The sequence below is a fragment of the Nuphar pumila genome, chromosome 1 (genome assembly GCF_984573655.1).
Source record: "Nuphar pumila chromosome 1, dmNupPumi1.hap1.1, whole genome shotgun sequence".
Lineage (NCBI taxonomy): Eukaryota > Viridiplantae > Streptophyta > Magnoliopsida > Nymphaeales > Nymphaeaceae > Nuphar > Nuphar pumila.
The window spans coordinates 181,994,854-182,021,403 of NC_143249.1; the positions used below are offsets into that span (position 1 = coordinate 181,994,854).

Genomic DNA, 26,550 nt, shown 5'->3' on the forward strand with positions numbered 1-26,550 from the left:
GCCTTGGACTGTGTATACGTTCGACTGGTTATCTGCAATCACTCTTACGTTGTTTTACATGTAGTTAGGCTCTGTACTTCTTCAATGATGTTTGCCAACTGTGATCGAATGACAAACCACACAAGAGGGTGCTCTCTATTTCAAAGGTCTTAGGTATCAAAAGCACATATGAAGTTGTTAACACAGTTCAGTTGCAGCTGAGAACGAATTTCAAATAGGTAATCAAGAGCAGCTCGATTGATTAATACTTTTAATGAATCAATTTTGATTACGACATGTAATGAAAAGAGAGACCACATCGTGAAAAAGACATACAGCAACATCTAAATTTCTACTCAACAAACTGGTGTTTCTAATACAAGTTCGAGCCTAGCGAAAGTGATCCATCAATCATCAAAGCGACCGTTGATGCTTCGTGAAAGAGGGAATGAAGAATGCCCAATCTAGATGACAGATCCGAAGGATTCAAAATTTCCATAGCTCACCGGAAAAAAAGAAGAAGAAAAAATTCAGTTCAACAGAAGACGGGTACTTCTATACAACAAAACCCCATTGAATTGAAGTAAAAAAAAAAGACAAGAAAAGGGGACTAAATTCACACATAGCATTGTGCTAAATGAAAGAGATTAAGAGCCACAAATGAACCAATTCCGTACATTTCAATCGATCATCCGCTCAAGCTTGCATCTCCTTGGTGAACGATTTCATCTGGACGTGGTTCGCATCCACCGCCGCCGAGGTGGTCGGCAGCGCCTCGTAGGATCCTAATCTCCTGATCCCCACCACCTTCACCACCAACGCATAGGCAGCGACCACGACGAGCAGAACGAAGATCATATGGAACACGAAGACGAGATCGAGCAGGGCGAGGGCGCGCAGCCTCGAGTCCTCGAGATCGCAGGTGGTCGAGCCCTCGACGCCGGACGCAACATCCAGGAGGCGGTGGCACCCTTCAGGGATGAACGCCTCGACGTAGAGGGAGAGGCCGGTCTGGAGGACCCAGAGGCCCTGGAGGCAGAGGGAGGCGCCGAGGGCGAGGTCGGCGATGAAGAGCCTGGGGTTGCAGGCGAGGGCGAGGGCGAGGGCAGCAGAGGCGGCGGAGACGTCGGAGGCGAGGGACTCGCACTTGCCCTGGATGCCGGAGGTTACGGAGGAGGAGCTGCGGAGGACGGAGGAGCGGAGGGAGAAGCCGGCGGCGGCGACGAGGAAAAAGAACTCGGGAGGGAAGGGGAAGAGCGAGGTGGCCTCGGAGAGAAGGAGGGAGAGGGAGAGGACGAGGAAGAAGAGGAGGACGGCGGCGGACTGGAGGGAGGAGAAGCGGTAGACGGGGGTGCTGCCCTTGACGAGGGGGTCGGGGTCGGAGGAGGAGAGGAGGGCGTATAGGATGGAGAGGGAGAGGAGGGCGAGGTGGAGCTGGAGCTGGAGGAGGCGAAGGCGAGGGGAGAAGGGGAAGGGGTGCCAGGGCCGGGCAACGAACTCGCGAGGGGACCGCTTCTGGTTCCGGGCCGACCAGACGAGGTGCCACAGACCCAGAGAGAAGAGCGACGCCGACGACAGGATGTGACTGAGCAGGGCAGCCATCCTTCTTCCTTCTTCTTCAATGCAGAGATTGCAGAGAGAGAGAGTCGGAAGAGAAGGGAAAGTCTTTCCTTCACGCCTGCCTGCGTCACAGCATCATGCCTCTGTTTCAAAGTCATAAGTCGTAACCACTCCCTCACCCAGCTGGGCCTGAACCGGTCCATGAAATGGGCTGCACAAATCCGGCTTTGCTCTCAACCCTCCTGTAATAGTAGAAAGTAGGGCTGAAAAAAGCTCATCGACTTAGGGTCGAACCAAAACGAACATAAGGAATTCAAGCGTGGCTAGTTTTGTGTCCAGCTGAGCCGAGCGCCTCATTTACAAAATATCTATAGTAATGCATAGGTGCTAAATGAAACCTGTTAAATGGGTTTTTCTCCAGTTCCAACCTCATAAATGTGTTGGCCATGGTGATTTACCAGGATCCACACTTGGATCATGTGTTTTCAATGAAAAAAATGATATTTGGAGCCTTAAAAAATTTGCAAAGATTTTGAACTCGATTTTTCGAACCTTATAAAAGCCCACCCATGTGTAGTGGAACACTTCAAGAGTTGATCCCTATAAAATCAAGTACATAGATCACATTTGTAGGATCAAAATTAAAAAAAAAAAACAATTGGAAAACCCATTTAGCATGTTTCATTTAGCACATACATATCTCTCTCTCTCTCTCTCTCTCTCTCTCTCTCTCTCTCTCTCTATATATATATATATATATATATATATATATATATATATATTTTTTTTCAAAAGTTGAAAACAATAAATTGTTAGGAAGAAATTAGCATACTTAAAAAAAATCGCATATTTTTTTAGAACAGTCTTATTTCTGAAATTTGTATCTCTCTAATTCAACATAAAAAACCTACACTTTTATGATCGTTGAAAAGTTGAGACACAAACTTATAACTTTTTTGTTTTAAGTGAGAACCGAAAACCCCTCTAAGGTTCTCGTTTCTGAGTTCCAAAACCAAAACAGAAACATACTGTGTAGAATGAGACAACCAAACAGTCTAGCGTCGAAAGAATGTTTCTCTTTAATCGCTCATCAGATCAAGATGATCTTAGTGGTGGTGAAAAGCTAAGACCTCAATTTATCTCTATTCTTTTTATTGTTTTTTTGCATTTCCAACACAGACAACTATAAAATAATATAGAATAATCAAGATAGGCGCAATCACGCTTATTCATCTCTTATTTTAGGAATGTATATCTCAGTATTTGTTCATCATTTTCTAACGAATCAAGTATCATTGAAAATATATTTTTGTCTAGCTTTTTTATTTTTTTTCTATATTTTTTTATAATATTTTGTCAAAAATCAGTAACAAAGTTTGTTACAAATCTTAGATGCAATAGTTGGGCATATATTTGGGAGGAAATTCACATATCTTAAGAAAATTCACTCATGTGAAAGTTAAAATGTTTCTTTTAACCCTAAACATTTGCGGTTTTCGACATCAGGTGAATTTTTTAAAATTGTAAGGTTTTTCAAAAAATATATCATTTTTGGCGTATAGTATGACCATTTTTAGTTTAATATATATATATATAGGAAAAGTGGTAGCTGATTACCACCTTTTGAGCCTACCACCAATGAAAAGGTGTTTTTAGGTTATTTTTTCCAAATCTAACCATGTAGATGTGTTCGACATGGTCGATTTGCTAGGAAATGACACTTTGATCATGTCTTTTTGTTAAAAAGATGTTTTTTTAAGCATTGATTTTTTTTTTTAAATTGTGGATCCTTGATGTTTTAGATCTTATGAAAACCTAAATGTGTATTTGAATGGAAGAGTTGATTCCAATAAAATCAAGCATGTAGATCACATTTGGTTGGTCAGATTTTAGAAAAATGAATAAAAAACTTTCAATAGGCTGGTAGTAGAAAAGTGATAGGCAGCTACCACTATATATATATATATATATATAGAGAGAGAGAGAGAGAGACGAACTATAACCATCAAAAACAGGTTCAACCAACATTGAACCTACCGGGAAACCAAAACACGGGCCCAAGACATGCCAAGGAGCCCAAAAAAGGAAAAAAGAAAAGTAGCGATGCAAGGAGAAAAGGAAGAAATAAACAAGAAACAAATACAGTTAGGCGACGAGCATCACCCTGGATCATGAATGGTCCCAGGAGGCAGATGGTGTTGCAGATCAGGGATGTTGATGCGGAGAATGGCGTATACGTCTGCCAAAATAAGGTTCACCATTTTGTTTAACACTGCCGGAATATGCCGAAAAATAGCATTGTTGCGAGTCATCCATACGACCCACCATGACGAGAGCAGCCAGGTTCGCTAAATAATACGCCATTTGTTGCAATGACGAACTTGTTGAGGGCCCCACAACAAATCGTTGGCGAACGATTCCTGACGCACGCTGACCTCCGGCTTATTCCAAGTCACCTTAAAGATGTTTTGAAAAACAGAGCACTCCTAAAAAAGGTGGAAGGCAGATTCTTCAGCCGCCTCACACAACACACATTTACTCGGCAGATGAAATCCGATGGATTTGAGAAAGTTGTCAGTCTGCACCCGATCGTGTAAGATTTGCCAAGCCAGGAAACATGATCTCGGAATGGGACCCTTGCCCCAGATCAAGTTCATCGGGAACCGGTCCACCTCCGACGGAAGGAGAGCGAGGTAGCCTTCTTTTGAGCGGAAAGATCCGTTCAGAGCAAGGTTACGACCAAAGAACTGAGACTGCGAGTCAACATTGCCATTATAAGACAGAACTGCAGACCATGCTTGGATCCATGATCGTCGAAGCTTTGACATAGTTCGTTGACGCACGCTTGTGGTCCCCACCAATGATTCCACACCACCGTATTTAGCTAGAAGCACGCTTGCACACGGAGACCCAGGTTGGTGTGCCAGCCAGCTCTGCTTCACGACGAGAATCATACTCCTCAGTCGGGAATCCTTGATTCTCAAACCCTCCCTATTTGGGGGTAGTCGAAGAGTGTCCCACCCTATTAGGTGGCGCTTGTTTTTGGGACCTCGCCCAGACCACAGAAAGTGCGTCACTACCTGAGCTATCTTCTTACTAACCCCCATAGGCATCAGGAACATAGACATAAAAAATTCTGGCATAGCATAAAGAACGTGCTTGATGAGAGTTAGTCTACCCGCGATAGAAAGGTAGGACGCTTGCCAGCCCGATATTTTTTTCTGAACCCTTTGGATAGTGGTGCTCCAGGCTGCCGTTGAAACACGACTGATTTGAAGCGGCAGACCCAGATAAGAAAAAGAGTTATCCGAAACCGAGCATCCGAATATCCGCTGGCCCATGTCCAACTTTGATGGAGGGGCGTTGACCATGGATAGACAACACTTCTCATAGTTCAAGGATAGACCTGACATCGATTGAAAAAAAATGATAAGCTTGAATCTTAACATTTGTTGGATGGAGGCCCTTCCGAAGATAATTATGTCATCAGCGTAGGTTAGGATCTGACTACGACACTCTTGAATACCGAGAGATTCAATTAGATCACCCTCCACTGCCCTCTTAACCAAAACCACCAAGCCTTCAGAGACGACGTTAAAGAGTAACGGAGACAGAGGACATCCTTGTCGAAGACCACGCCCAAGTTTGAACTGTTTTCCTTTTACCCCATTGATCTGAAACTGAGATTGGACATTGGTTACTAGCTCATGCACCCAGCTAGAGAAATGCCTACCGAAGCCCAAGTTTGCCAACATGTTGAAGAGGAACGGCCAATGAACCGAGTCGTAGGCTTTATGAAAGTCAATCTTCAGGGTGAAAAATGCCCCCCGCTGATCTTTAGGGAGTGCAACACTTCTGTGGCCAAAATGAAGGAATGTTGAAGTATTCTGTTAGGAATGAAGGCGAACTGTTCCTCCGAAAAAATCTTAGGAGCAATTGACCGCATCTTGTTAGCTAAGACCTTTGCGATAATGCGATATAAACTCCCTAACACTGATATAGGTCTAAACCGCGAGATATCCGATGCGGCTTCCTCCTTAGGAATAAGCGACACAATTGTTAGGTGAGAGTGAACCGGCAATCGGCCATTACGATGAAACTCGGCGAAGACACTAAGAATGTCACTCTTAATGCATTGCCAGAATATGCGAAAGAAATCCACAGGATTTGGATTTGGAGAGAGAGAGATGAATCCATTGGATTTGGTATATGCATGAATCTGAATTTGAGCCCACTTTGGCCACTTATGAATGATTCTAAAGTTTTACCAAGTACCAAAGTATCCTGGCCTAGTTAGTTTTGGACCTTTTTTTTTTAAGACTAGCTAGTTAGTTTGGACTTTAGAATCCTTGTTTGAGTACACTCGGCCTTAAGCTAGTTTGGACTTTAGAATCCTTGTTTGAATACAATGAACCGTCTTCCTGATTATTTATTTATGTCTAACCCTTCCTCATAAATTAACGAGCTTTTCACGGAGAGAGAGAGAGAGAGAGAGAGAGAGAGAGAGAGAGAGAGATGCCAACATCAGAACATGTTTTAGCTTCCTCAAGATGGAATACCAGAAAGGTGCTTCTGCAATTCGAAGTGAAATTTTACGCAGAAACTAGAGCAGAATGTGCAGCCGAGCTACGGATGGATGATCTCTTGTTAGTGGAGATCAGCTCCCTTGTTCTCGACTACAGCAACTTCGACACCATAGAGGAGACCTCGCAGCACGTTCTGCAACACCTATCAATGACTGGCTCCGTCCCACTTCTTGTAGTGCTCGACGACATTGCACCAAGTTTGTGCCAAACAATCCAAAGGTTGGTTCACGAGTCAGGTGGCCGAGCCAATGATCGTATCGAAGTCATGTCGATCATTGAAGTCATTGATCTCGTTACTGCTGAGGAAGAAGGATCAGTTGGTTATGAAGCAGTGGAGGATTTGGAGGAGTTGGCTCAGGATGAGTCTCTGTTCGTTTATGATCCGGTGGCTATACCTGCATCAAAGACATCGGTGGATGCTTTGGAGAGGAAGAGGGTAGAGGATGATGATGATGATGAACGTGCTATGACAGTATGTGTTGTTTGCCAATGCGAATTTGGCATAGGAGGATATGTGACCATGCTGCCTTGTGCTCACGAGTATCATGAGGGTTGCATCCTTGGATGGCTTCAACGAGCTCATTCTTGCCCGCTGTGTCGATTTGAGTTGCCCATTGCTTGATTGTTCGCTAGACACCTCCACCTATAGTTGGGAGGTCTATTAACAAGTTCCATACTTACAGGCAGACCTTTATCCTCTTTTTTTTGGTATAATGTAAACCTGTCTGCTTGGTTTTTGATGTGATAAATTCTTTCAAATCTAATTTTTATCTGAGCTTGAATGGATTTGTATATACTATTATATTGAATGTTTATGTTTTGATTAACTCCTTAGTCTTGCACAATGCGTTCTGACAATTTGGAAAGTGTTGGTAAATCATTGCTACAAGCACCCTTGAAGGAGAGGAGATCAGGTCCAAATACCTTTTTTTTTATTCCTAATAACGAGTTGAAACCACCCTTACGGTTCGGATGCCGTAGTGAAGAGGAATCCTTCTCCCACCAATTTTGGAAGTGTAGATTCTTCAGAGTCCTATACAACATTGCTTGGGGGGATTTTGACCTTGCATGGGGCAACCGAGCATTCCCCAAAGACCTCCTAATAGCCAGGCCTTTTAGCTCAAGGGGAAAAAAAGGGAGTTTCATATGGCAATCTTGGATCCTCATTGCTTAGAGGACTATATGGCTCGAGATAAACAATCGATTTTTCATAAACTCAAGAAGCAATTCTGAAGCCATACACATCAAGATCAGATGGGAAGTCAGAAATATAGCTGCCACTAAATGGTCGGGTTCAGACTTGCAAAGGGTAGGGAGTATCAAAATCATCTTGGAAATCTGAAACATTGCTCAGTTGCAATGGGTTTGTATTTCGGTTTCCGCTGGCAGCCTACTGCATGAGCGCAGGGGTTTACTATTGGGGGTGATACCAACAACACGGTTTAGAATTGATGAAGGACTGCAACTGTAATATTCACAAAATTTTAGAGAATATTTTAATAAAATATTTTGGAATTTATTTGTCTGGTATTGATCTTCACTAATGAATTTCTAATAGCTATGCAAATTATGGTTATTTTCATTATTTTATGCAATTAATTATAAAATTTAGATTTATAAAGCGGTACTTGAATCTGGATCTCGATAAGGATCTAAGAGAAACGAATCACAGGGAAACCAAGTTATGAATATCCGTTGAGAGCATATTGGATATGAAAACTGTTTGATTTGGATCCACTGGATCTTGAGTTATCCATATTTGGATCTCCGAATAATTCAGGTTAACCCAAATGGGTTCGGGTAAGGTTTAGACCCATAACGGGATTTGAACCGGATATGAGAGAGCTTTGGATCCGTCTGAGACCTCAAATGGTCTCACTAAGGATTTGAATACATTGGAGACCCAAACGGATCTCCTAAAGGTAAATAGGATTTCAGGTCTATTTAGAGACCCAAATGGATCTCACCAAAGTGAGAATGGTTTGGATCCATTTGAGACCCAAATGGATCTCATTCAAGGTAAATGGAATTTGGATCTATTTAGAGACCCAAATAGATCCCACTAAGTAAAATGAGATTTGGATCCATTTGAGACCCAAATGGATCCCACTAAGTAACATGGGAATGTTGGTGTAATATATGATATTTTTTAAGGTTTTTCTAATTTTTGATAATTTCTAGATAATGGAATTTCTAAGGCATTATTCATAAATTTTGAGTTCATGGCTGCATTCGTATCAAAATTTTGAAAATAACAGTCTTCATTTTGTTGAAAACAGAGTTAATTTGAGTTCGGAATGAGTTCGTCATGTTTCAGAGGCAATTTGGTTATTCTGAAAGAGTTTCGGGGGTATTTTAGACATGAGGGATATTGCCATCCGATTTTGGATTGACCAAGCCAATCAAATTCGTGAGGGTCATAATTGACCATGTTCGGTTTGACTAAGTGGTAAGGTGGTTATTTTTGGTGTTGACCAAGGGTATAAATGGGTAAAAAGGACCCATATGGGAATTAAAATCCATGCAGGGGCATTTTGGTCTTTTGGGAGACAAAGCTATAGCTCAGCCCAGCCAATCAAACCTGCCAGAGTCATTAGGACTCAGCCACCTAGCTGAGCCCCTTGAAAGCTGGTTAGGGTAACTAGACTTGGGACCTAGTTAGCCTAATAAAAGGCTAACTAGGGCCCAAGAAAGTCATTCTAGTTGGGTTTTGGGGTGGATCTCAAAGGATCCAATCCTGAACCCAACTCTTTCTTTATAAAGAACCCAACGTCTCCCTCTCAGATCTTTTTTATGAATTTGCTATCTGTCACCTCTCTCTCATTTGAATTGCCATTGCCACTCGCTTTTCCTCCATTTTTTTTTGAAGTTGTGGGTGTATCTTTTCCACTCATCATCTTCTTTCTTGTAGTGTTGGTGTGCTACACCCACTTCCTCCGCTAACCGCCATTGATACGGAGTAGTGGAGTGTGGATCGTGGTTGTTGGAGTGGCAATTGCGAGGAGGATTAGCAAGGAAGGAACGACTTAAGGAAGGTTGTCCCTCCTCTTGATTTTTCCTCATATTTGTTTTTCCTCTTTTCCTCGTTCTTATCCCTTTGGGGTTTTCTATTTTGGGGTGTCCTCAAGGCGGGGGACAAGATTGCAACAAGAGTGCTCCAAGGAACAAGATAGCACAATTCCTTGCATTGGATTGTTCTTGTTGAATCTGGTAAGCAAATGTAGGTGCTTGACTTCCCTCTTGCGATAGTGGCATGCATAGGCATGAACTATTTTTATGATGTGCGAAATGGTTATGAAATCATGAAATGTGTATCATGCTAGATTTATGTTTTGCACTTGCATAAATCTTTGTAATCATGTTATGAAAGATTTTTATGCGAGAAGTTTGCCAAAAATTGGATTTCTATGTATTGTTAAGGGTTTTTTAGAACTCGGGAGTCGGCTCCTGCAAGATGAGCATTCAGTTTGAAGCTCAGGTGAACATAGGAGTCGACCCTTGCTCTGCAAGAGTTGACCCTTGTATGTTCAAGAGGTTTAAGGCAGCCCGATGGTCGACCTTTGGTTTTAGAGTGTCAACTCTCAGGCTATGTTAAATGACCTTGAGTCAGCAAGTGTCGACTCTTGTTTTAGAAGAGTTGACACCTTGTTGTTCTGTTTATGTTCCTAAGGCTTTGTTTTTGAACAATCGACACCTTGTTGTTTTTTTTATGTTTCTGAGGCCCGAGTGCCGACTCCTGCTTTTGATGAGTTGACACCTTGTTGTTTCATGAGTGTGGTTGTTGGACAGACCCGAGAGGGTCGACCCCTGGGTTTTCAAGGGTCGACTCTTGCTAGGATTCTGTATTGACCTAGACCCATGAGGGTCAACCCCTGGTTTCAGAAGTCGACTCTTGCTGAGTCTTGGGTTGACCCTTGAGTGTCTGTATCGATTCTTGTTGACCATGAATCAAACATTTCACTTTGTGAGTCTATCCCTGGTTTTCAGGAAGTCGACTTCTGTGGTTGTAATGGGTTTTCTTTGGAATTTTTGGTTGAGTTTCACTTATGAAAAGAATTTGCCCTTGTTTTAAAGTATTGAATGTCAATCACTGATAACTCTTTGTTTTGATTCAATGCTTTGCTGAGAGGTTCCATAGTTAAAATAATTTTAGTATTTTGAAAACAATTATAGATTTGAGGGGTTCTTTAAATTCTTTTTAGTTTATTGAAAGTTGATAAATTTTATTTTTGTATTCTTCATAAGGGTTCCAAAAATCTAAGATTTGATACTCTATAACAATTTTTTGAAACCTCCTTTGGAAAGGCTTTAAAATCTAAATAGTTGCAGGTTTAAGCATATTTTGTAAAAGTTTTTGGAAATCTGAAATGGTTGTAGTTTCTAGTTCTTTAGAATAGTTTTCTAAAATCTTGGGTTTTTTGCAGAGGTATAAATTCTAAAAATATATATGCATTTTTACATAGATAAACGTTTCTGTAAGATTATTTGAATGCCTACATGTTGGAGAAAGTCTATTAAATATATTGTATTTCTGTAAATTCTTGTTTTGGAGTTTGTTTTCGACACTATGAAGCACAAAAGTCGACTCCTTCAATTGAGGGTCGACCCTCGTTGGCTTCACAGGTGGGTGGACAGATCCAAGGGTCGATCCCTGCTTTCTAGGAGTTGACACTTGAGGTGTATGGCATTGACCTCAGTTCAGAAGGAGTCAACCCCCTAATTTTGAAGGGTTGAACCCTAATAAACTGAATGGGCACTATTTTAAAAAGAGTCGACCCATGATTTGAAGAGTCAACTCTCCTAAACAGTGCTAGACCTTGTTGTCATGGGTCAACACCCGAGTTGGAGGAGTCAACTCTTCTGAACAAAATGACCTTCTGTTTCAGAAAGAGTCAGCCCTAGAGATGTGTGAGTCGACTCTTCTTAGTAGAATAGATTTTTGTTTCAAAAGGAGTTGACCCCTGATTAGGGAGAGTCGACACCTGAGTTGATAGAGTCAGCACTTTTACACCAAATTGCATATTTTTAGTGGTTTGAATCTGGATAAAGGTTGTTTAGCCTGGTTCTTGGTTGGATCAACCCTGAAATAGGCCGGTAGGCCTGTGTTTGATATATTTATGGGATATATACATCGGGTTGGGTTTGATATTCCAAAAAGAGACCCGAACTAAGTTGTGATGTATTGTGTGAAACATGTGACTGATCTTATGAGATAGTATATTGTGTATTCTTCCAGTATACTTAAGCATGATGTGCTAAGGTGTATGCGAGCATGATTTTATGGATAAATATACATATATTCCTATATGTATGAACATGCGTGTAGTTAGATAGATCAAGCATACATGTAGTTATTAGAATCATCAATGATAGGTATATGGATAATATATTTTTGCTGAATAAGTTGGTGTAACACTAGGTTATAAAAACATGGGTCTAGGCAAACTACACATTATGTAGTGGGTATCGTAAAATGCTATTTTTATGAATTTACCCCTAGAGTTGATTTTAGACCTTTGAAAGTGAAATTTCCTAAGTGTGAGCTTATTGTGATATAGTAAGACTAATGTGATCATGATGTTGTTTGGGGCATGATGGTGAACCCATGTGTGCAACTGTGAGTTGGCATATTAAATAAATACACTCATAAGTTAAGAACTAATATAACTTATTGGGGGCAAGGCTCTGTGTACCTAAGGGGTACTATGAGAACTAATTCATAATGCATGATAAGTAAATATGAAACAAGTTACATTGAAATTTAAAGTCATGCCCTGAAAGATGGGGTGACCTATAAATGGATTCGACTCGTTGAGTGAGTTAGCATCAACCCCATGAATGTTGAGTTATCGTCAAATTTGCTCTCAGTGATAGCTATTTTGGACCCTGTCTTGGTCACTAGTGTGGATTGGTCTCTAATTACGGTGGCTTAGAGGATATACAAACTCCTTTGAGTGGGAGGTCCTGGCTATGTATGCTAGTGGTAGTGCAGTATAATTTTTTTTAAGGAAATGAATGCCTTGATGAAGGGTTCTGAACTCTTGGTGCTGGTGAATTTGGGTGCTCTTGAAAGATAATAATAAAATATAAAGAAAACACAAGTGTATGAAAACCCCAAGTAAACTGGTTAGCCTATAGTGGCCAGGGCAGTGGTGCCCATGTGAAAAAGAAAGAAAGTAATTGTATATTGTAATGCATCCTGTACAGAGCAAAAGAATAAGATAAATGAAAGATCAATAAAATATGTTTATGTACTTAGGTTATACATGTGTGTTTTCAATCTCTTGGTGAGAGGTTGAGTCAAGTTCTTCCCGTAGAGAGTCAAAAATTGGGCTTGTGTTTAGCTATAGTCTCAGTTAGAGTAAAGTTTGGCTAGTGACCTATCTATGTATGTTATTGCGGGATGAGTGGTCTTGTTCCTGCTGAGACATGTGGTTAGTCTCACCCTACTTTTTTCTCTCTCTTTTTAGGTTCATGTGGAAAAGGGTGTGTCGAGGGCGACAAATGCTGAGATTCGGACACCCCTGGAGTTGACACTAGACTTCTATTTCTTGGATCATAGTTGTATTTTGGATTGTTTTATATATTTGGGTCAATTACGTGTTTGTACCCATGTATTCTTTTTGTGTTGTTACCCCACGTTGGGTATATATATATTGTAATCAGTATGGGTTGTTCACCATGTTTTTGTTTAGGTGAACATTGAATTTTAAAATGATGGATTTTGTAAATAGTCTCTACTTCATTGAACTTGTATATGAAGTTTTGAATATTCAATGAACGAAATTGTTTTATATTTTTCGCTATGCAAAGAATACTCTTGTTGTGGGTAAGTTCCTTTTCATTCAGTTGGTTTCAAAAGAAAACCCCTTTGAATAGTATTCCTTTCACTAGGTTCTGAAATATCCAAACCTTTTTACATATTAAAATAAAATGGCCCAATTTTTTAGAATATCATGGTTGGATCCACTTGGAGACTCAATTGGATGCCATTAAATAAATAGGGTTTTTTGGATCCATTTGAGACCCAAATGGATCCCATTAAAGTAAAATGAACTTATGGATCTATTGGGAGACCTAAATGGATCCCACTTAAAATGAATAATGTTTGGGTCCACTAGGACCCAAATGAATCTAATATATATATATATATATATATATATATATATATATATATATATATATATATATATATATATATATATATATATATAGGTTGATTTTGGGTCTCACCAAAATCCAAATCCATCCCGACCCACAAACACTCATGTGGGTTGGATCCAATCGGATCCAACCATAAACCCCTCTCGAACCACCCAAAAGGGAAAACCATTTGGGTTGTATAAGAATGGATTCAACCCAACCCAAACTCAAAACCCCTCATTTCATTTCAAACCTTATGAAAATCTCTCACCCCCTAAGTTTTTTTTCTTCTCCCCCTCTCGACTCTCTTGATTTTCTCTTCCAGTGAACCAGACACTGGCGCCACCACCCATGGTCACCCCCACCACCTGTCGAAGGGCCTTCCCCATAAGCCACCTCTGGTGGCCACTTCTCGTAGGGTGGCTTGGGCACCGAGCGTCCCTCAACGAATCGAGAAGAGTGGGGAAGGACATTGCTCGCGTCCTATCCCCCTTCCTCTCCTGGTCTTCCTCTCCCTTTCTGTGAGGGAGGTGACTGCGCAATCACCTCCCTCCGCAATGCGGGGTCCTCTCCCTGTGAAACTATATGAGAACACGTAGATTGGTGAATTTCTGTGTATATTCATTTACCATATTACATGCTTATATAGACTACAGAAGATAATGCTAAAGAGATAGAGTTATAACAAACTCATCAGACTACAATTTTCTCAAAGAATAAGAAGACCTAATTAACAAAAAGATTTGATTAGATACGGTTATCTGGACCTTATCGTAATCTCAACACTCCCCCTCAAACTGGTGAGTGCAAATCCAGAACTCCCAGTTTGTCTGTAAGATACAAGAACGGTTCCTTTCCCAGGGCTTTGGTAAAGAGATCTGCAACTTGATCTTTTGACTGCACATATCTCATTGGGATGACACCTTTAATGAGTTTCTCTCGAATGAGATGACAATCAATATCTATGTGCTTGATTCTCTCATGAAAAATAGGGTTGGCCGCAATTTGCATAGCTGCTTGGTTATCACACATTAAATCAACAGGCCAATACAACTTCACTTGAAGATCTTTATAAAGAAACATCAACCACGTAATTTTATAAGTTGCATTTGCCGTGGCTCGATACTCAGCTTCTGCAGATGATCGAAAAACCATACTTTGCTTTTTGGTTTTCCATGAGATTGGGCTTTTTCTAAAAAAAATACAGTACCCAGTTACTGATTTTCTGGATTATGGACATCCAGCCCAATCAGAGTCATAATAAGCTCGGACATGAAGATCAGACACGGCCGATAGCAGAATTCCTTGGCCTGAACTCTTTTTTAAATAGCGTATCACACGAAGTGCAGCCGGCCTCTAGATGAAGTTTTCTTGGCCCCTGTATAAACCTGCTTAGAATGTAAAGTGCATACATGATATTAGGACCTGTAATGGTCAAATATATTAAACGGCCGACCAATCTTCTACATATAGAAGGATCTTTCAACTCTTCACCATCTGAGAATGTTAGAGATAGCTTTTGATCCATTAGAAAATCAATTGGTTTGGCGCCCAACATACCTGTTTCATCTAAAATATCCAAGGTATATTTCCTTTGAGTCAAACATATGCCAGACTTGGATCTGGACACTTCTATTCCCAAAAAATATTTTAATGGACCCAAATCCTTCATACGAAAGTTTTGATTTAGATATTGCTTTAGCTCATTGATAGTGGCATCATCATTTCCTGCCATTAACAAATCATCCACATAAACTAAAAGATCCGCAAACACATTTTCTTTGCAAAACATGAATAAGGAGTAGTCAGCTTTAGACTGAGAGAAACCATATTGAGTCAAGATGGTAGAAAATTTTGAAAACCAATTTCTAGGAGCTTGTTTGAGGCAATATAATGATTTATTGAGTTTGCATACTAGACTCTCCCCCTGTTTGCCAATCCCTGGAGGTAATTCCATGTAAACATATTCATCAAGGTCCTCATGCAAGAAGGCATTGTGAACGTCCATTTGATGAAGGGACCATTTTTTTACGGCTGCGATAGCAAGAAGACAACGAACTGATACTAATTTTTCTACTGGTGCAAATGTCTCATGATAATCTAGCCCTTCTTGTTGTGAGTATCCCTTAGCCACAAGTTGGGCTTTGTATCTCTCAACAGAACCATCAGAGTTATATTTTACCTTAAATACCCATTTACACCCCACAAGTTACTTCACTTGGGAGAGAAGTGACATACCAGGTGTTGTTCTCCACCAAAGCTTGTATTTCCTTTCTCATGGCATCACACCAGCAATCATATTGAAGGGCTTGATGGAATGAAGTGGGTTTATCTACAACGGAGATGGCTAGAAGAAATTTTTGATGTGATGCAGAAAACTTTTGAAAGGAGACACAATTGACTAAAGGAATGTGTGTACATTTTGGTCCTTGTATAGAAGCCTTGATTGGATTGAGATATGATTGAGTGGCTATACAGTAGAAATCTCTGAGCATGACAGAAGGGCATTTCTCTAGAACTGATCTTCAAATATTTGGTTCAACATCAGGTAAGTGAGTACTATGATTATTTGGAGGAATGACATTTTCAGAAGTGGATGTTGAAGCAGAACGATTTTCAAGTTAATCATAATCGGTGAGGGGTTCACCCATGGAGACTGAGATTGGCAATACTACACTATTGTCACCCTCTTTAACCGTGTGATATGGAAATGTTGACTCACAAAAAATAATATCATGCCTGAAAAAGGTGGAGTGAGATTCCAAATCGTATACTTTGTAAGCTTTTTGTCCAAAAGGATAACCAATGAAAATACATTTTTTAGCTCTTGGATCAAACTTGGATTTGTTTGGATCTGTGTTAGTTGCATAACACAAACATCCAAAAACTTTGAGATGATTAAAAAACAGTTTTTGATTGAACAAAATTTTGTAAGGTGATTTTTCTCCTAAACGAGGAGTAGGTGTGCGATTGATCAAGTAAGCAGCGGTTAAAACACATTTACCCGAAACTTGAACGGTAAGCTTGCTTGAAACATTAGAGCTCTTGCTACTTCTAATAGGTGTCGATGTTTTCGTTCAACAACCCCATTTTGTTGAGGTGTGGGTACACAACTGTGTTGATGGTTAATTCTATTATTTTCAAAAAAAACTTTGAATTCCATGAGAAAAAATTTCTAACCCATTATCAGATCTAATAGATTTAACAGAATGATGAAACTGATTTTGAATCATATAAACAAAGTTCTGAAGTAGGTGTTTTGTTTCGCTTTTATGGCACATCAAATACACCCAAACACATCGAGAAAAATCATCTACGAATGTGAGAAAGTAATGGGCCCCATTGAAGGAGTTATGAGAGTAGGGACCCCAAATATCAACATGAACCAACTCAAATATAGTTTGCGTAGATATTTCACTTAAACCAAAAGGCTACCTTGTTTGCTTAGCACAATGACACACATCACAATGACATGAAGTATCTGGAAAAAAATTAAAATCATATTTAAAAAAGCACTTCATAAGACTAGTTGAAGGATGTCCAAGTCATTGATGCCAAATACCCAGATTGTTCATGGGGAACGATAATGTTGCAATAAAAGGTGAAGAAACATTCAACATGTATAGCCCATCTCACACTTCACCCTCACCAATCTTCGTCTTCGATGCTAGGTCCTAAATGACACATGAGTTAGGAAAAAAAGTAATGAAACAGTTCAAGGATTTGGTTAACTGACTGACAAAAATCAAATTGAATTTAAACGAAGGAATACACATGGCATTTTGTAAGGAGATGAAATCAGAAATGTTTACCAAACCTTGATGTGATAAACCTACAGACGACCCATTTGGAAGTTTGACATGAATATTGGATTTTTCATATTTAACAAAAAACTCAGAAGAAGAAACAATATGATCACTGGCACCTGAATCAATGATCCAAGATGTATATGAATGAGAATGAGAGGACAAACCTACGAAATTGGCTGTGGATGACTTGCTTTTGATGAAAGCCACGAGCTGGTTATACTCACTTCGGGTGAGCGTAACAGTCTCATCTGTACTTCCTTTCGCCTCACCTCCATGTGATACGGATGCATTAACTAAAGGTTTAGGAGCTGATTTGCTTGATATGTATAGTCTATGTCCAAGAGGATATCCATTAAGCTTGAAGCATTTATCTTTAACATGTCCAATGATTCTGCAATGTGAACAGGTAGGTCTACCATGCCTTGTATCTTTGATCTGCTCATTGGAACTAAATTGAATGGCACTAGCTGATGGTTCACAATACTCATTATGAGGAGAGCTCAAATACAAGGCTGATTTATTTATTGCAGTTAAAGGACTAACTTGAGCCTCCCTACTTCGTTCTTCTTGAATAACTAAGGCATATATTTTGGCAACTGACGATAACGGGTCTTTAAGAAGAATTTGTCTCCTTACTGTATCATAAGAGTCATTAAGGCCCATAAGGAACTGAAAAACTCTTTCATGCTCCTGTTGATCTTTCAATTGTTTGACAACACCACATGTACACATGGGTAAAGGATTGTATGAAGACAATTCGTCCCAAAAACTTTGAGTTTAGAGAAGTATGTAGCCATGGACAAAGAATCTTGCTAAAGGCGAACTATTGCACATTGGATTTGATAAATCCTGGGTGCAACACTTTGTGAGAACCGTTCATGTAAGTCTGCCCAGACTTCTTGAGCGGTGGTGGCATAAATAACACTATTGGCCAAATCTCGAGAAATTGAATTTAACAGGGACAGAGTCCTGATGGGACCAAAACTCTAGATTTTTGGTAATTTTGAAAGATAAATAAAGGAATTTTAAAAAGGTTTTCTCAGAATTTGATAAAATGAACTGAAAAATAAAATTAGAGTCAGAGTCCGAGTTTAACTGAAACTCTTGAAATAGAGTCTTAAGTTGACTAAAACTCTACAAAATTGGATTTTTTTTTCAAAAAATAAGCGAAAAGATTTTAAAAACAGGTAAACATGGGAGTTAAAACAGAAATCAGAACAGAGTCCTGATCTGATCAGGACTCTGAGACAGAGTCCTAATTCGACTGAAACTGTGCAACATTTGAAGCAATCATACTTGGATTATGAAGGAAAAACTTGATTGGCCAAATCTTCATAAAGTCTCTCAAAGATGGAGATGATCAGTTACCTCAAGAATGTTTCTTTCTTCTTAGAGTCATATGTAACAAAACCTTCAAAAAGTATGCATATTTCATATTTCTATATGTGTTTTAAAACCACGCATTAAACAAATAAGTCATTTATATGCAAAAAGATAAGTTTTTCAAAGTAATCGTTGAGTATGTTTTGAATTATTTCAAAAAGGTTAAATCAAACATTTTAGAACAATCATTATACTTCATACACGCATTTATGAAAAAGATAACTATTGATAAGACATAATAGCTCATGATTTCAAAAGCATTTATAAAAAAGACAACTATTGATAAGACATAATAACTCATGATTTCAAAAGCATTTATGAAAAAGACAACTATTGATAAGACATAACAACTCATGATTTCAAAAGTATTTATGTAAAAGACAACTATTGAAAAGATATAATAGCTCATGATATAAGAGCATTTACTCAAGAAATGGCGATTTGTAATTTAAGTATTACTCAAGTATTAATTGTACTTCAAAACATTTATTCAAGAAATGACTATTTGTAATTTAAGTATTACTCAAGCATTAATTGTACTTCAAAGCATTTATTCAAGAAATGACAATTTATAAAATAATCATTATTTTAAATACTCAAGCATTTATTGTACTTCAAATCATTTATTTGAGATATGACAATTTGTAGTAAAAACATTATTTTTATAATACACAAACATTTATTGTTTAACAAAACATTTACTTAAGAAATGACAACTTATGAAAAAGTGAAATGGTACACAAATTATTATATTCTAAAGTACATAACTTTTTCATAAAAGAAAAGATGTCTTGAAGAGACAAGGTGTCTCATATCAAAAAGTACATTCACTTGAAATAGTATTTTAAAAAGACACGTCTTTTTATAAACCTATATATACAAACAAAAAGGTATCATACACATACAGACAAGACACAAAGCATATTGACAAAAACACTATTTTTTGTTGAGAAAAATAAAAAAAAAAATTAGTTCTTCTGAGTGATTATTCTTACTTCTTTTTTAAAAAGAAAACATTCTGAGTGAATCTTCAAAACTGAGATATTCCAAAAGCACATTCATCTATTGCATATCATTTTAAAGGTTCTATAGGGAAAGTGTGTAACTTTCTGTTGCTCAGTATTGATCCTTCTCGAGATTGAGAAGAAGACCTCTACAGGGTTGTCTGTATGAGGGTGTTGTAATATTTATCCTTGTTGGGTTTAACAAGGAGGAAATAGTGGAATACCCAAGTGGTAAGACTTGAGGACTGGATGTAGGTCAGGTGTTTGACCAAACCAGTATAAATCTTGTATTCACTGTGTGGTGCCTATAAATATTTTTCAATTTCTGATCTGTGCTCATATCCACTATTCACCCCCCTCTAGTGGAATTTCAACAGGGTGGTGCACAGGGACAATGAAACGATTCAGCATAAGGAAAAGTGTGTGTGCACGACCTTTGGCCATTAGGCTATCAGACTGGGCAATCTGGTGCTGCATGGGTTCGCAAAAATTCTATGCCCATGACAGTTTCAATCCTTAGTCTTGCACAATTTATGTGTTTGGAAGTCTAAACAAAACCATAATTGTTTTTTTTTTAAGAAAAATAACAAAACCATAATTGTCATGCATGTGATATCTTAACTCTAGTGGATAAATTGCTTAGGTCAGGCCTGTAGAGAACCTTAAATGGATCCGGTGTGAACATATCCAGATATGAGGGCATGCCCTAGGTCTAACTTAATTAATAGGGCAAACCATAGATTTTGTTTGCGAAAAATGATCGTACTGTATAACAAAAATGATGCATTTCTCGAAATGCCCTACAATTTTTTAAATTCGCTCGATGTCCAAATTCACAAATTTTCAGCTATAAAAGGACTTTTTTATCTTTCGTACAAGTGAATTTCCTCCAGATATGTGAACTTTCTTCAAAATATTCAAATATGTGAATTTTCTGCAACACATTTGTAAATGTTCTCTTGCATGTGGCCCTTATTCGATTTTATTAAAAGGCGGATCGTTCATTTTGGAGGGCATTTACACCCATGAGTTGCAAAGGTCCCCAAAATATGCACACGTTTTTTAACTAAATAGTCCCACATTTGTGAATGTCTTGATACATTTGCGAATGTTCTCTTGCTTGTGCCTCTTATGTGACTTTTGTAAAAGGTGTTTGCACATTTTGGGGGCCTTTGCAATTCACAGTTTCAAATATCGTACTGTATTTGTGAATATCAAAACATGTCAGGCAAAGGGCTTCATGCTTGATATTTGCAAAAGTGCCACTAAAGGTAAAAAACCTTTAGTAATGCTTCAAAAGTGCTGCTCAAGCCTTTAGCAAGAAATTTGTATATTTGGAAAAAAATTCATATATTCTCATATTTGAGAGAAAATTCACATATTTGGATATTTGAAAGGAAGTTCGTATATCTAAAGAAAATTTACTTGTGCGAAGGGTAAAAAGGTTCTTTTATAGTTAGAAATTTGCGAATTTGAACATTGTGTGAATTTCAAAAATTGTAGGACATTTCAAAAAATGTATCATATTTGGCATAGGGATCATTTTCTGTTTTGTTTGTACTGCTTTTGTGCCTGTTTTTTGTCAAAGGAAAAAAATTCATTACGAAGATTGCCAGATCCATGTTGGATCTCAAGATGGGTTCGAATGCGAGACAAAGCTGGGTCTGGTTATCCAGCTGGTTTTAGGTAATAAATGCATCGAACTAGTCAAGTTTGAAGTGTTCAAGCTGCTTGGCTCATTTTAGTGGCTAGCTAAGCCAAGTTTGAACTCATAATGAACCCAAGTTAAATGAGCTGACTTTGAGTTGACTTGCTTGAAGAAAAGTACATTGTTTTAAAACTAGAAAAAAAAAGAAAAAAGATTACAAGAAAATGAATATATCATTTTACCACTAAACCTTGCAAACCAAACAATTCAATCATATGTTTTACATATACTACATACCATATATATACTAGTCGATCATATAATGTCAAATTTGTGCGTCACAATCCAAACGTTGGTTCACGAGGCAGCAGGTGAGCGAGCTATTAATGGTCGTATCGAGAATTTTTTTTTTTTGAAAGGCAAGATGGGGTTAGGCAGAGCCCTACCAGTTATACAACTATACCATTGGGTTTTGAACCTGCAACGTCCCAACACAAGGTGACATGCACTAGCTTCTCCTACCAGACAAGCGGAGCCCCCCGTTGGTTTATCATTTGAGCGCGTTTGCTCTGATAGCTATTCCTGCGTCAAAACCAGTGGTGGATGATTTGGATAGGAGGTTGGTAGAGGAGGAGGATGAAGTGGGTGCCAAGAACGTATGTGCCGTTTGCATAGATGAGTTTGGAACAGGAGATTACATGACTGTGATGCCCTGCTCACATGAGTACCACGGAGATTGCATCTGTGAATGCCTCAAAGTAAGCCATTCTTGCCCGCTATATCGATTTGAGTTGCCGACGATTGATTGATATTTATAGTTGGGTCTCTCTCGCTCTCAACTATTACAAACTCGGAGGTCGGGAAGAAGAGGCAATAAGAGAGAGAGAGAGAGAGAGAGAGAGAGAGAGAGAGTCCTCAGCAACAACAACAAGATGTGGGTTGATTTTAGTTTTAGTTGTGGCAGAGATCGATCGCACACTGCCTACTAAGGAAGAGATCATTACTCCTGCTGATTTCTTTATCTACAGTAACCCATTCAAACTTCTCTCATGAAGATTGGTATGTGAAACATATGTGGCCTCTCAAAAATAGTACTTAATTCACTCCCTCTATTCTTTGTTGTAGACGCAGCGCTTGGTTATCATATTTCAGAAAAAAAATAAAAGCATCAGTCTGAAAATACCACATTTTTTTCGATATTGGTCGGCCTTCATAGTATCACGATATTTAAAAAATACGCCTTTTTTATGTATATAGGTTTCATGTTATGCGAACATAAGAGCACCCGTTTGCTACGAGCAAACAAAATCAAGATGTGCTAGGAAAGAAAACTCTGCTGGACGCTCATGCACAGAGCAACCACATTGGCATGCTGGCTGCATACGCAACACCACCGCCATCGACTCCGTTTCCATCTCCATGGCCATAGACTCCTCCACCTTTGCGACGGCATCCCCTTGGAACCAAACTCCTGCACCTTCCTCCTGCAGAGATGCGCCACCCTCCACCACGTCAAGGAGATTCATGCTGCTATGCTGATGTCCCAACTCCACCAGAACCTCTTCTTCGCCACCAATCTCCTCACCCTCTACGCCTCCTTGGGCGCCATGGACCACGCTTTCTCCATCTTCCGAACGGCCCCAAACGCAGACGTCTTCCTCTGGAACGCCCTCATTAGGGGCTACGCCGACCATGGTCCGCACTCAAAAGCCATCGAGCTCTACCGTTGTATGGTCGAAGCAGAAGGTGTGGGCGTTTCTCCTGATAATTTCACATTTCCATTTGTTCTTAAGGCGTGCTCTTCGCTCAGAGACATCGAGGAAGGGAGAAGGGTTCATCAAGATGCGGTTCGGCACGCGTTTGAGTCAGATGTTTACGTGGGTAACTCTCTGATCACAATGTATGGCAGATGTGGGAGTTTTGAGGAGGCCTGCAAAGTGTTCGACAAAATGCCTCAACGAAATGTTGTCTCTTGGAGCGCCATGATAGGGGCCTGCGTCGAGAATGTGAGGATGGAGGAGGCTGTTGGGTTGTTCGAACGGATGCGGAGCGAGGGAATCGGGCCCAACAGAGTTACCATCTTGAATGTCATCCCCGCACTCTGTAGCTTGAACCCGGGTGACGAATTGGCTAATGAAGTTCTTGATTTGGTCATTGAGAATGGTCTTGATTCGGATATCTGCGTGCAGAATGCGGTTGTGGGTATGTATGCAAAATGTGGTAGGGTGGATATTGCTTGGAGATTGTTCTTGCAAATGCCCCGAAAGGATTTGATCTCTTGGAGTTCAATGATCGAGGCTTACGTGCAGTCGAATCTTCCAGTAGCGGCGTTGCAAGTATTTAAGCGCATGCGTCTTGAGGGAATTTCACCGGATTCTGTTGCAATGCTCAGTGTTATCCGTGCATGCTCCTGCCTTGCAGCTCCTCATCATGCTAAATGTGTCCATGGCTTTACAATTAGATGTTGTTTCAATTCAGATGTGGTTTTAGACAGTGCCATTATTGATCTCTATGTGAAAAGTGGCAATTTGAGGATCGCCAGGCGATGGTTTGATGAAATGCCTGAACGGAACTTAGTTTCGTGGAGCACAATGATTTCTGGATATGGAATGCATGGTCTTGGCAAAAATGCACTGGAATTGTTTGAGTGCATGGTAAATTCAGGCATGAAGCCAGATGAGATAACATTCGTTTCGATGTTGTCTGCTTGCAGTCATGCTGGGATGATCGATGAGGGTTGGCGATGCTTTAAGAGCATGACCAAAGACTTCTCTGTTACACCCACGACAGAGCACTATGCTTGCATGGTGGACCTCCTAGGCCGAGGTGGTCTCCTCAATGAGGCCAAAGAATTCATAGATAACATGCCCGTAGCACCTGATTCTGGAGTTTGGGGTGCCTTGCTTGGTGCTTGTAGGATTCATTCCAATGCTGAAATTGGAGAAATTGCAGCAGAACATTTATTTCATCTAGACTCTCTAAACTCTGGTCGATATGTCCTGTTGGCAAACATCTATTCTGCGTCAGGAAATTGGAAGGATGCTGTTAAGCTCAGGGAGCTGATGAAAAAGAGAGGGGTGAATAAAACTCCAGGACACACGGTAGTAGAAGTGAACAACATGCTGTTCAGGTTTACTGTTGGTGATAGGTCGCACCTACAATCAGATGCTATCTACAGAGAGCTGGAAAAATTGATTGGGAGAATTAAGGAAGCAGGGTATGTGCCTGATACGAATTTTGTGTTGCATGATGTGGAAGAGGATTTGAAGGAGAGCTTGCTATTTGTGCACAGCGAAAAGCTTGCCATCGTGTTTGGACTCATGCACTCGAGGGCGGCAGCACCAATTCAAATAACCAAGAATTTGAGAGTTTGTGGGGATTGTCACACAGCCACTAAGTTCATCTCAAAGGTTGTTGGCAGGCAGATTGTGGTGAGAGATTCTCACAGGTTCCATCACTTCCAGGATGGGGTATGCTCTTGTGGAGATTATTGGTAATGAGCATTGCAACTCATTGGGATACTATATCTTGAATATGTGCATTAGTCCATGGTGACTGAATCACTCCGACTCCCAACTCTAGAAGCTGATGGAATTGGAGCTCACGTGGACTAGTGGCTCATCCTATGCCCATCCGTTGGTTTCACTGAAGGCATGCCAATGTTCCGTCGGTGATAGGGGAGTTTTTTTTTGGTCCTAGCCGTTTTAATTGGCCAACAGTATAGGCGTTTTAATTTTCTATAATGAGGTAAAGAAAATGAACATATTTTTTAATTTGAATAGTAATAAAAACGAACATATATGCATGAGTTTTTTTTTTTAAATCAAGTTTGGGTAGAAGATTTACAAGAGTTAGATTTAAGATTCAATGTGATCCAAAGATCGATGCTAAAGTCAATTTTTTTGAGAGTAACGTAATATTACAAAAATATTTTGCCAACAATATAGACATTTTAATTTTCTATAAAGATGTCAAAAAAACAAACACATTTTTTAATTTGAATATTAATAAAAACAAACATATATACATGACGCTATTTTTAAATCAAGTTTGGGTACAAGAATTACAAGATTTAGATTCAAGATTCAATGTGATCGAAAGATCGATGTGAAGCTCAATTTTTTTGAGAGTAATGTTATATTAGAAAAATATTTTGCAAAAGAAGTCAGTTATGGATTTAATATAGTGCTACTCTGGAAAATTAGATCCATAATTGAGTTCTTTTGTTATTGGAAAGGACGAGTTTTGCTAAATATGCGTATGCATGAGAAACCTGTGTAATTTGCTTGTTTGTGGGGTGTTTGATGTACTCATGCTGTGGTGCATAGAGGATGTGTGGCACGTGCAAGAGCATGGTCGCTTGCTTTGCTTGCATGCTCGGTGTGTGCATGTGTGGAGGGCACACATTTATTTGCATTGGCACGATTGATTGGAACTTGTTTGTGGTTTAAAAGCTGGATGTGGGTTACTGCTTTGGCACGTGATAACACATTTTTCACACGTGGATGAGTTTGACACACGCTTGACCACTTAGGGCGCGATGTGGCACGTGCGGAAGTATTGTTAGCTATATATATATGTTGAAGTGACCAGATATTACCATTTGTTGGCCATGATTTTGAGTTACAATATGTTCATGTGATCGGCATGTGTCACATACTCAGGCACTTGAGCAATCCCTGGCTCTCCACTAGATTGATGACCAAGATTGCAGGTAATAAATTGCGTGAGGAAGCGCTCACACAGGCACTTAGCTATCCTTAGATCTCTTTCAGTCAGGGGTGTCAATGGGTTGATTTTCTCAGCTAATTCATATACGTATGATAAACACTGTTGATTTTTGTCCGAATTGGTGTCCTCACCAAGGACATGGCATTGCATAGAAATGATTGGAGGAGAAGGATTCATGTGGAAGACCCAGAATGATTTTCTTCTTTTGGTTCATATGGCCGACCCCAATTATTTTAGGATGAAGGCGTAGCTGTTGTTGTTGTTGGTGTTCTATTACGAGTTATGATCAGTGCATCTTGTTGAAGGGTAGATGGAGAGATATGGGTAGCCTGATGGGTGGACAGGTCGGCTCAGTTTGGTGACACAGCCTGAAATGGCCCAACCCAGTTCCAACTTGGATCTGCTTTTCTCCAGAGTTGATTGGGTCCCTTAAGAGGTCAAACTCAAGCAGGGCTTAGTGTCAATCCCGGGTTGTACATCAAAAGGCCTCTGACCAGGTGCTTGGCCATCAAACATCTTCCATCCGACGGTGTAGACTAAAAGTGAACAACAAAAACCACACAAAAAGAGCGTGCTTTAATCTTGGAAGGTTGGATTGGATTGGTTTTGACTGATAGGTGAGATGGGTGAATCATGAAAGCTATATGACCAGCATCTTTTATCCTTTTCATTCACATGAAATTATCAATTTGTTAATTCACAGCGAC

The 26,550-nt window shown here is 39.7% G+C and overlaps 1 protein-coding gene and 1 pseudogene across 1 annotated transcript; one reads left to right on the plus strand and one right to left on the minus strand.

Annotated features, from left to right (window-relative positions):
- Positions 1-208: 208 nt before the first annotated feature.
- Positions 209-1,664, minus strand: LOC149851568 (uncharacterized). The gene has a single exon (XM_090015388.1). The coding sequence runs from the start codon at positions 1,579-1,581 to the stop codon at positions 676-678; it is 906 nt and encodes a 301-aa protein (XP_089871514.1). The 5' UTR covers positions 1,582-1,664; the 3' UTR covers positions 209-675.
- A 20,621-nt stretch (positions 1,665-22,285) lies between these two features.
- LOC149851569 (putative pentatricopeptide repeat-containing protein At3g49142 pseudogene) lies at positions 22,286-24,609 on the plus strand (annotated as a pseudogene).
- Positions 24,610-26,550: the final 1,941 nt, after the last annotated feature.